Source organism: Coloeus monedula, assembly GCF_965178545.1.
Source record: "Coloeus monedula genome assembly, chromosome: 3".
NCBI lineage: Eukaryota > Metazoa > Chordata > Aves > Passeriformes > Corvidae > Coloeus > Coloeus monedula.
Genome location: NC_138783.1, coordinates 15,879,125 through 15,891,447, shown reverse-complemented (window position 1 = coordinate 15,891,447; position 12,323 = coordinate 15,879,125). Strand labels below are relative to the sequence as shown.

The 12,323-nt window shown below is 42.3% G+C and overlaps 1 protein-coding gene across 1 annotated transcript in view; it reads left to right on the top strand.

Moving 5' to 3' along the window:
* Window positions 1–12,323, top strand: part of CYYR1 (cysteine and tyrosine rich 1) — a gene marked incomplete at both ends in the record, with an annotated part of 87,020 nt that overhangs the window by 61,724 nt on the left and 12,973 nt on the right. The window contains 1 exon segment of the mRNA XM_082279024.1: window positions 10,002–10,159. Within this exon segment, the coding sequence (XP_082135150.1) occupies window positions 10,002–10,159 (158 nt within the window).

The following is a 12,323-nucleotide window of genomic DNA, read 5'->3' as shown; positions in this document are numbered from 1 at the left end:
ACTTTTCCAAAATCAGGAAAGAGATCTTCAGCCAGAAACACAGAAGCATGCAATTTTAAATGAAACATGGACTGAATGCCAAGTTTGGGCTTTTGCTTCTGTTAAGAGTATTTTGAGAATGAAGCCTTGAAACATAGCCTTCTTTCAGAGACCCTAAGGGAAACCAAGAAAGTCCAAGGTCACAGCCTAGAAGAGCCGCATCTTCTGGAGTTATATTTAGTGGCATTTTGCTTCTCAAAGACAACCCAGTTATGGAAAGGATTTAACTGTCAGGGAAATAATATGTTTTTATCTTGATTCACTCAGTGGTGCATTTTAGCCAGAGATACATGGTCAGTTGAGTTTGGTATGAGTTAGTGCTGCCCCCTGAATGGGCAGCAGAAGTTTTCTCCAGTGCTGCCCTTCTAAGCCATCTGGCTTCTGTTGTGCTAGCACAAGCATTTCTGAAATGCCTGGAGGATGCCCTGTCTGGGGACCAGCTCTTAACAACTGAGAAAAGTTTATCCTTTTTCACTGTGCCCCCTAAATGAAATGGAGAGTGCTGCAGCTATTTTTTTTTTTTATTTTGTTGTTATTTTTCAGAAGCTGCAATAAATAGGTATGATTGTCATGTTAAGAGCTGGAAGGTTTTCTGCAACCAACCATTTAATACACTTTCATTAACTAAGAAACCAATGAAACAAAGATGTTCCAGCTGAAGGAAATATGGTAGCAGAGGATGGTTATCTCTCAACTCTGCCGGTGATGCCTTAACAAACCTAGAAATAAAACAACACACTTTCGAGATAATATTAGTTTAGGAGGTAATATAAGGTTGGTCTTTATTGGAGGCCTCTAGGGGCAGATATGGAAAATGTCCACAAATGCCCACCCCCCCATGGGGTGAATACAGTTTTACAAGTTCAGCAAATTAGCATAATTGACAAAAATCACCAATTAGAGACGTAAGTCATCAGGCAATTTCCCCCTATTCAACCTTCTCTGAACCCTCCCCCCTCAGATGGAAACTAAACTTTGTTTATGAAAATGTGTCTCAAAGAGCTGGTTTTTGGCCTTGGTTCCCAGAAAAAACCAAGATAGGATAGGGGCCTTGTAGCCCCTGGAGCTTGGAGCTCTGAAATATGTTTTGTCTTTCTGCCTAGGGAAGAGGTAGGGAAAAGTACTGGGAAAACCAGCCACAGATGCAACAATAAGCTACAGAGCTGCAAATACATGTGTAAAGAATACAGAGAATATATAAAAGGAAAAGGCAAAAATCATTTGGCATCACCAACACCAACAGCTCATGCTGCAATGCTTGTGGTAGCGGCTGGATGGCACACAAAAGGCTGCAAAGAAAATGGTTTTATGTGGAGAAAATTAAATACAGGAAGGACCGGCCTTTGTTATGCAAAACTTTGCAGCTGAAGTTGATTAGAATGGATAGAGTGCTGTGAAACAAGATAAGATAGCTTGCTTGTTGGCGCAGCAAGGAAATGAAGGGAGGGCTCTGAAGATGTCCTGGAGCATGGCAGAGCATTCTGTTGGTTTCCATATCTAGCGTTTACTTTCCTTGTTTAGCCCATTGACTTGGAAATACTGAAGAATCGCTCTTACTGATTACAGCCATTGCAGTTCTTCCTTTTTTAAAAATCAGTTATTGTGTGTGTCACTTACATTCTGCCTTGGTGCAAATGTTAAAAGCTCCATCTCTTGACCCTTTCCTTTAGTGTCTGCACAGCTGTTTCACTGACCAAAAATCAGTCATCTCTGTGCAGAATGTTCCCTGGCACATCAAAATCACATTGGGTGGCTGTTCTGGGGATTTGTTACAGCACAAAGCAGGCAGCAGATATACCAAAAGGTGCTGAACTATCAACCTTTCTGGCAACTGTGACTCTACAGGTTTGGCTTCAGGCTGGGTAAAAATACCATGTAGATATACTCCTGGGTAAAACCATGCAGGTTTGGCTGTCGATAGGTCAGAGATTTCAGGATCTAACTGGTAAGATGTTCAGAAGTCACAATAGTAGCTTAGGCTCCTCCAGCAAGAATTCCCCAGGAGGGGAGCTGCAGGATTCACCTGCACTCAGCTCATGGAGTTTGTAGAAGCTACTAGAAGTAAAATCAGTGTCAGAAAGAGCATGTTAAGAATTATTAGAAATACCATGATCCTGTGATTCTCCTAGATATCTATACTCAGTAACCCAACAGCCAAAAGTTATCTGTAACCGGGGTTTAATAACTTTTTAGTCTTCTTGGAAGCCCACTATATCATCCTGACCTCTCTCGTGCTTTGATGCTTAGAGGGGTGGAAATTGGGCAGTGATTTCAGATTCTCCTGTTGCTGTTGATTCAGGAAGTATTTTATATGGCAGGGCCAGCCAGCAGTGCAAACTGCAATAATAAAAAATAAAAATCCCTAAATTAAAGCAAATGCTGTATTAGGTATAGCTGAGCCATATTTTTCTATTTAAGGAAATATCAGGTTGGGCCTTGAATTTGTGAGCACAGCAAGGAATGTGTTGGAAAGTGGGAATTGCATTATGGCTTCTATTTCCTTTCTAGGGAAGCAGTAAAGCACATTAAAGAGTGAGGGGAGGTCATGACTGCAGGGAACAGGATGCCTGAGAAGGTGACAGGAGCTGCTGCAATAAACGGACAGAGGAGAGCATGAGGGTGAAAAGTGGTAATTGGAAATTTTGCAATACCCTAAACAGTGTTCTTTCACATGAAAGGTGAAAAAAAAAAAGTTTCTTCTTCATTACTTGTATATTTCTGCCCTCTTTTAATCTCTTGTTTTAATTCAAAATTTTGGGTTGGGTTTTTCCCCATTGCAGCAATGTTCTGAAATTTTGGAACTGCCAGACAGATAGACTCTGTGTTTCAAAGCCAGCATCTGCATGTGTGCACATGTTGGATGAAAATGCTGGACAGGATGGGCTGATTAAAATGTATTTGCTTAGCCTGATCTGTTAAGAACACTCCTGTATAGTAAGTATTGTGCTGCTGTATTGCAGCATGCTCCTCCCAACTATGTTTCATGCATCATTCCCTCTATCCATAAAATTATTTCTGGGCCAGGCCTACACTGAGTCAGGCCTTCCACTGAGGGGTGGAAGAGATGGCATCCCTCCATCTAACCCCTCTGTCTAGGGGTGCAGGAAGATCTCAGGCAGGGAAAGCAGCTTGGGAGCCAGCTAGAGGAAGTCTCTACTCACTTTACTGTAGGAGATACCATGGCTTTTCCAGGATTGCTTACTTGAAGCACATTGCAGCACTGCTGGCAAGCAGCACATCTGGCAGTGTGTTGGGGAGAAAAGCATATTGTTTGGCATAAAGGAAGTAAAGATAAACTGTCTACATATTTTTCAAAGGGCAAATTTTCTGCAAAGTCTGTCTGATGATAGCCCAAACCAGAACAAGCTGTAATTACATATCCTTTTGGTTTACAGATTATATGATATTTCTCTAGTTTTGCAACTGTGCAACAGTTATGCATCAGTGACTCAGCAGCCTTTTAACAAGCTGTAGAAGGTATCCTATTGCTCAGGCCTGGCAGTACTGATGGGCAGTATGTCCTTTAACCCTTTGTAAGATTATGTAGCTTATGGAACAGTCTCAGAGTGGTGATCTGTCCACGTGGAGCTGGGGGAAGAAGTTGAGGAACCAGGATGATTACCCACTATCTTTTCCTTGGACAGCTCCTGCTCTGGGTATATTGGTGCTTGAGTTCAGCAAATGTAGCAAGGCAGAGAGGGAATGGCACAGAGGAAACTATTTGGAAGGAATTAAATATTAACAACACACCTTAAATACAACCACGTAGGAGCAAAAGAAGGGAAATATTGTCCAAGTGTACTCTGTACCCAGTTTTAACATAGGCGTACAGGATTTGTTTATGGAAGCAGACAATCATCGCCTTCCTCACTGTGACAAAAAGCATATTTAAAAGAAGTACTAGATGGAATTTTGTATAAATACGCCTTGCAAAGTAAAGCCTCAAAGGCAAGCCTGGTCCATTTCTGTTGCCACTCTGTAAACTAATTATTTAATTTAAAACAGTAAGCAGCAGCTAGCTTGACTACTTAACTGATTTCCAAGTTGGATGATTTTTCAGTCCACGTTACCCTTGTGTACCCGTTTTTCCAGGGCTGTAAAACTCTGTTGAGAAGGCTGCTTGCTCAGCCATGGGGTACCCCAACTGCTTCTGTCACTCCTCCACCATCTTTTGCTATGAGGTTCTCAAGGTACCCCAGCCAAAATAATCTGGACAGCAAAACCAGTCTCTTAGAGGATCACTCACTACGTGGTTTTATCCTTATGAAAATAAGGGGAGTGGGGAGGTGCAAATGCCCCAGAACAAGTCTGCCTGCTCTGGTGGAGGCCAGAGAAAATGGCATGTGATGCTGCTGCAGTTCTGTTATCGGTCCAAGTAACCAAGGGGTTTGCCAACCAAATTAAATAAATAGTCCAACACTGCCTCCCTCCAAATCACATTTAGTCTGATTAAGAGTCCAAAGAGTATTTTTCCCCAAAAAAGAATGTCTGCATCAGAATACCAAAGATAATTGATTTTTTTTGTTTTATTTTATCTCAGAGAGTGTGTTTTTAAAAATCACTTATCAGCTTCTTTTCAAATGCCTTAAAGGGGGAAAAAATTAAAAGGCATTTATTAATACTAGCAGTAATTTCCCGAAGTATTGCACACATTATTATTAACATTATTCTAGAGATGCAGTGCCAGCAATTCATAGATACAGGGAGTTGGCAATAAATTAATTGGAGAATTAATAAGGTATTGGAAATTAGGAAAGATGATGAGATGTAAGAGATCAGCTGAGCAAACAAAAGTCTGAGAATGGCACATCTTTCTTGCAGTGATATGGTAATGAAACTTGTGAAGACAGAGTGTGAATATTGATCCTCACATACTTCTCACAACTTGCCATACTTGATCAAATTGCTGTAAAATTGCTAACGTTAGCAATAACAAGTTGAAAAGACCTTTATAACAATATAAATGCATCTCTGGTGCAGAGCACTGTCCCTTCTTGATTAATACAGTATTACAGAGTGAGCTGGGTTTCAGCAAAACTGGTGGCTCAAGCTCACCTGTGCTTGAGCCTGTGTCCTGCAGCAGAGGACAGGAGTCCAGGCATTGAGACAGAAAATCTAGGGCCCACAAACACTGTATCTTGCATCCAGGGGAAAACAACCCAAGCTCCCAGAGAACTTGGTAGGCTCTGGACTGACATTACTCTCAGAAATGAGACTTGGTACTATGGTAAATAGTGCCATAAAACCTGACTGTTTGACAGTCAAGAAAAAACAAATCTAATACCATGCTCTCAGAAAACAACAAAAGAGGTTGAGAAAAAGTGCAGTGAGGAGTGGCCAGGGCTTCAAGGCATGAAGCAATCCCTGTAGGCAGAACAGCCAAGAGGAACCGAGTTTCTGCAGGGGAAGAGTTGGCTGCCGGGCGTGATTCTAAAGGTCGGTAAAATCATGGGCAGTGAAGAAAGGGGTAGCTGGTAGGTGATGAGCTGAGGGTTGTGGGTGAAAAGCTGAGGGCTCTGGATGATGAGCTGAGGGCTAGGAGCCTCAGAAAAAACTATTGGGCATTCAGTTAAGAATAGTTGCAGAGGAGACAGTTTGTCAGATACATAATGGTTTTAAACTGACAGAGAGCAAGTTTAGATTAGATGTTAGGAAAAATTCTTTACTGAGAGGGTGGCAAAGCAATAGAACAGGTTGTCCAGAGATGTCCCATCCATGGAGGTGTTCAAGGCCAACTTGGATGGGCTTGGAGCTACATGGTCTAGTAAAAGACATCCCTGCCAATAGCAGGGAGGTTGGAACTAGGTGGTCTTTGAGGTCCCTTCCAACCTAAACCATTCTGTGGCTATATGATTCTTTTATAATTAAGCTGGGGAACTCTGCCATGTGAGGCTGTGGATACCAAAATTTACCTGAGCTTAGGTCAAGGCTGGACAGATTTTCAGAAAAGAAATCCACCAAGTGATATAGTTAAAAAATGAATGAACCAGTCTGGGCCAGAAATGTTAAAATGGGAATGAGATTTTTATTCTTTCCAGTGGGATGTTGCTAAAAACAGGAGGAAAGCTTCTTCTTTAAATATCTGATTTTTATCTTGACAGTGTCTCTTGACATTTCCACAGCTTTAAAATTACTTTTCCCTCTCTCAGTCTTTACTTTTCCATGCATTATTTTTCTGTGGCAGTTCTCTTCTCTTCATTGGCGTTGTATTAAAAAGCTCTAGGGTATATTACCGTGTCCCGCAGCCGTAGGGAGGAGGAGGAGAGAAGATCCAGCATGCAGGAATTGTACAGCAAGATTGATTGATTTAATTATTTTACAAACTCTTTTATAGACTTTTTTCTCCATAGTCTAATTGGACAAAGGATCAGCCACCCCTTGGGGGTGATTGGCTAGAATCCTAAAACATCCATTGTCAAAATATTTTTCTACTATACTATAAACGAGACTTCTCAAGGTTGCAGGCATTTCATTGTTTACATAACTCTGCTACCTCTTCTGTGAGAGAGAAAAGTCCCTCACGGACTTAGAAAATAGCAAGAAAATCCTTGCTAGCAGCATTTTGTATCCACAGCTTTGTTTCTGTGAAGGATTTTGCATAATGTTTTTCCTTAAAACTGTTCAATTTCAAAATCTTCCTTTTTTTTCAAACTTCCTAGTTGCTCTGTGACTCTGTTGTGTAGTTTCTAGGTCTTCTTTTGCTTTACAGTGTCCCTTTTTTCTTTAGGCACTTTCCCTTGAACAGCTCTAAAACCACTGTATCCCTCCGTGTCTCTATACTAATATTTAGAACATCAGTGAGAGAAAGAGGGACAAGGCAAGCAGACTTTAATAATAGAGCATGTCTGCTTATAGGATATTTATTTTCAAAAATTCTGTAACAGGGCAAAGAGAAACCTTACAATTTCATAAAAAATACATGCTTATTCTTCTTCATACATTCTAGTCATAGGCTTTCCACAAAATGAGCAAACATTTATTTTTGTGCTGTGTGCCCAGAAAAGCTGCTACATGACCATTGTCTTGCCAGGATTTGATGCTGAGAAGATGCAGCCTGATATGTGGAGGCAATGTGCTCCTGGTTTCATTGGGGTCATTGTGAGGGGCTTTAAGGGCAGGTTTCTGAGTCAGAGTGAGTTTACATTTTGACTCACCATTAGAGAGTGGTATGGAGTTAAATGTATTTTGTGATATACATTTGAAAGAGTACATCTCCCTAAGTCCTCTGAAATAGTATAGTTGTGCTCAGGCTGAGAGGCCTTTTCCAACAGTGGACTTCAGCCCATTTTGAGTTTCAGGTGGAGGCAGATGCAGAGGGGCTTTCTGCAGCTGCATCTTGCCCATGAAGAGTGCAACCTGTTTCTCAGCACAGATGGAGTATGGAATCTGGCTGAGCACTTCTGGAGCAACTAGGATGCCTTTACCTTTGAAAACAGTGGAGGCAAACTATTTAAATGGTGTTTACAACGGGCTTTATTAATCCAGGAATTTTAATTTAGCACTGGGAAGGTAACATGTGCTGTGTGTTACATGCTTCTGTGAGTTTTAAGGATGGAGGTTGAGTTTTTCTCAGGGTGCAGCTGATTGGAAGCACAAGAAAATGTTGTGGTTTCTGGGATTTGAGCAGATCAGTCAGGCAGAGTGCACCAGGGATGCAGGAGCTGGGCAGCAGTGAGCCATGAACAAAGCAGTGCAGGACTGGAGGCCAGTGGTCAGCAGTGACTGGTTCTGCTGCTGGGAATCCAGCTGGGAGAGGGATTATTTCTGCATAAGGGAGTGCCCTGCAACTCTAATGCAGTGCTCACAGTGCTTCATTCACTAAGTGAATGTAGCAAAAGTAGTAGTGAATCCCTTGTTTATAAAAAGGGTACCATAGTTTCTAAATTGTGATACTATTAGAGAACCTTCTGGAATGAAAAGAGTATAGTTTTAAAGTGTCTTCTGAATCAAACTATTGTCTCCTAAGACAGTTTCTCTCAAGGTAGTGATAATGTTGGTCACATCTTCCAAGAGCATCAGAACTCTTTTTGTTAGATGCAAATTATTGTGGCTGTGTTTCTCAGTTACTCATGGTAGTTAATACAAAGCACTTGATCTCATCAGTGTTTTGAAGTATTGGTTTTATGGCCAGGTGCCTGCTGTCATGAGTTAGGGTTTTGTTAATTAGATCTTCATACATTCTGCAAAATATTAACAGATTTGCTCTCCCTGCATACTCTTCATTCTTTGCTACAGAACAGCAGAAAACAATTTAGCTCTCTGGCAGTGTATTTATTATGAAACCATATGGTCTGTGTTTACTTAGGCTGTACAATTAAGTGATTGTACTGCAAATCATGGCCAAGTTCCTGAATAGCTGGGGCCTAAAAACAAGCTCTTAAATTCATTTTAGGTCCTAAATAGAAGGTCTCATTTTTCAGGTATTGAGCCCATCCTGACTCTTTGCTGAGTTTTTTGAAGCAAGCAGACTATCAACGTTTTGAAAATTGGGCCTGCTATGTTTTCCCATGCTTGTACTGGAAATCTAAACTATGTTGTTTAGACTCCTCTTAGTATTTGTGGTATTGCAGTGCCTGTTTTATTCTCTACATTGCAATAATTCCTAGTGAGGCTTATTTCATGCTGACAAACTATCAATTTGGATTGATTAAAATATCCAGTAGAAAGGTTGCCAGCAAGGTTGCAATTTTAAGTCTTTGCTGAAAGATGAAGAGATGCACAGAGTAAGAATATTTCTGGCAAGTCACTGGGCTTCTTTCATTAAAGGGTAGGCTATAAATACCATCTTTCATAGAACATATGCTTCACTGCCTGTAGCTGACAGCAAACCTGCATGAAACAGGGTTCATCAGAAAGGCTGATGTTACAGCGGGGATTACTGTAACACACATATATCAAACCAGGAGTCCCGTGGAAAAGAAGTATACATGGACAGATTCTTGGTAGATGTTTCAGAGATGTTTATTTCTCCAGCCACATGGCCGGAGCTGTGCTCAGGAACTCCCCCAGTCACAGGACCCCAGGGTCCTTCCCACACAGGGGAACACAAACCAACCAACCGGGAATGAGGCCGACCAGGGGCACAGAAACCCTGTGTCTCCCCCCTAGGGCCCCTCTCCCAGGGCTCCATGGCAGAGGGGGAGACCCCAACAGGCTGATTTTGCTCTTAGTATTATTGGAAGCTCTTCAGTGTCTCTTAGTGACATTTTTGGAGGTTTTTCAAGGGTTTTCTCCAATGTGAGAGTGCAATAAGGCTTTCTTTCCTTTCTCCATATTAAAATTTCAAGGAAAGTCTGATTCATTACTTCCGGGGCTGAGTTAAATTTCTTCCTCTGGACCATTTTAAAACAAATTGTTTAAGCCTCAAATATGTGTGCTGGCTGCAGCAGCAGCAGTGTGAAAGGGTGGGTGTTGCTTTGCTTCATGCTGCTTAGCCTTGAGAAGAGGAGGCTCTCCTTAATCTGTGGGCTCAGAAGCACAGCAGAAAGACTTTTTGACTTAGATAAAACAATGACAATATTCTACAGAAGTACATCATGCACATGGATGCTTCTGAAATATATTGCTAGGGATAACTTAGGCTTTCTTTTCAAAAGAAAATCATACCAATACCTTTCAGAAAAAAATAAAAGATCTTATGTGGAGAAAGGGAAGGAATTTTTCCTCATAGTGTTTAAAAGTAGATAAATTCAGATGGCCCTGGAACTGGAGAATTTAATATATGGTAAATCAGCAGAGTGATCTGGCACAATTGCAAAGGTGACTTTGAAAGAGTTTCTCATTTTGGTTTCAGATCTTTAATTTTTTTCTATTCACATGCCTCAATGGATCAAAATTTGCAGCATTTTCAGTAATTAATATGTTGGTTTTTTTCTCAAATAGGGGCTTCTCTTGAGAAAGGAATTATGTTTTGTAAACATTTTTTTTCTGAGTCTGACTGCATGTTTCCATTCCCCTTGCAGAGGCACAGCGATAGCTGGAATTGTTTTCGGCATAGTATTTATAATGGGAGTGATTGCTGGGATTGCCATCTGCATCTGCATGTGCATGAAGAGCAGCCATGGGACTCGAGTAGGGGTTATCAGAATGATGCACATCAATACCATCAACACATACCCAGGTAAGGAAGCAAAGTGGCAGTCCTGCAAGAGTGCCTGTGCTCATGGCAGGAGTGTTATCCTTGGGTAGTTACGGCTCCACAGTAAATGGGGAATGTGACTGCAGCAGGAGGCTCTTCTCAGTCTGGACGGAACAGCACAAGTCCTGCTGAGAAAGGCAGGACAGCTCAGTGCACAGTGTCTGGCAGCACAGCTCTGCCTGGGCAGGTTTATTCAGCTGCTGAGTAGGCTAAGGAGATCTGGCCAGGTGACACACTTCATAGCTGGGTGGCTCATGGTGCCTACAGGAGCATGTCAAGTCCTTGCTCAGGGCAGTGCTGCATTGTGCAGGACAAACCTTCTCCCTGTGCCAGAGGCTCTCTGGCAATAGATCAGTTGTTCTTCTTTTGTGTTCTGGTTTCTGTATTTGTTCTTGTTCATGTACAGCCAGCTCCTTTGCATTGTCCAATATAATGGGGACCAGGCATATCACAGACGAGAAAACCTGGACATTAAGGTCTGTGGACCATGGTGCAAAGGCTTTGAGTGGTGATGTGGAGTCTAATGCAACCTGAGCTGACTAGTTTTCGGCCAGAGATCACAAGCACTGCTAGGTGCTGCAGGATCCCAGGTAACTTCTGCAAAAGCACACAGGCATCTCTGCAGGGTGTTCCATAGTGTGTGTCCCAGGAGGGACTGGTGGCTAGGACGCAGTGCTGCATCTCTGCGTCCACCTGGTACCATGCCTGAACTGGAACTTGGAGTATGAATTTGGACCATGGTTATAGAATCTTAGAATGCTTTGGGTTTGAGTGTGACACTTTACCGTGCCATAAATTAAGTCTCTCCTGATGGGAGAGAATTTGCTGAAAGTCCTTGCAAGGAGTTTAAAAGATAAACCGAGATGTCTCCTTTAGTTTCAATGGTTCCAGATAGTTGTTTATTAAGTCTTATCAGAGGAAGAGCATAGAAGGAAGAAAAGTAGGAATGAGCCCAATTATCAAGATTTACATAGCCTTTTAAAGATATTTTAACCAATAGTTACTAAAAATGTACATTATTTTCACTTTCTTACCAATTATTCAGTAACACGACTAGGAACTGCGGAATTTTCTATCCAATCATTCCAAAGCACTTTTACTGCAGAATATGGAGTAGTAGAAGAAGAAGGTTTAGAGAACAACAACAATCCTCCATTTTGATATTTTTTACTCCTATCTATTTACTACAAAGAGAAGCCTAAAACCTCTAAATTTTTCACCCTGTGACAATCTTACATAGTAGTCTATCACCTAATTCACACCACTGTATTTTCTAGTTGTTGTCTGACTGTTGGTAATTTTTTCCAAGGTTTGAAGCTAAAACAGTATTGTTCGGGGGGGTAAGAACCCTTAAAAACAGACAGAGAAATATTCTCAGCACTCTGGGTTCCTACAGAGTGGACCTTGGAGATCATCTAGCCAGCCCAGGCAGGGACACGGTGCAGAGGTCATGTTTGTGCCTTGGTCAAAGTTAGCCGAGTGTTGGACGTGCTCAATGCAAGCTTGTCTGTGGGATAAAATTGTTTTGATGTAATGTTTATTTAGGTGCAGGCAGCAGCAGGGAAGGCACAGGGTCTAAGCCAGAGCTGTCACAGGGTCTGGGGCATCCCAGGGGACAGTAGGGACCCCTTTTGCCTATGGCGCAGTGCAGTTGTGTCTGAAGTGAGTGCAAGCTGGTACATAGGGCTATGTATGAGCCAGCTTGGTGTAGAGCCACCCACTGCATCACACTTCTCAACTTGTGTAGGGTATGCCCAGCTTCTGCCCTGGAGGGAGGCCTGCTGAGACAGGGAGATTGCACAACCTCCCAGCAGAATCCCCGTGGAAAAGGCAGCCACCTTTCAGCTACGGCGAGAGAGGACACAGACCCATGATCCTCTTTGAGACCTATGCAGATCCTTTGTAACCCACTGGCTTTTACCCTCTCACACCCACCCCTATAAGATCTAGCCCTCTGCCCCTGTGGGATCAGAGAGCTCTTCCCTAGCCTCCCTTCGCGGGGTGCAGGCTAATAAAGCTGCCCCATGCGGAACTGCAATACAGGCCTCTCGTCTCTCTCCTCCTGGTCCGGCCTGGGGTTTGCCTCACAGGACAAGAGCTGAAATCGCTCCCGCTGAATCACTAAAGAGCTGACAGCCTGCTGAGA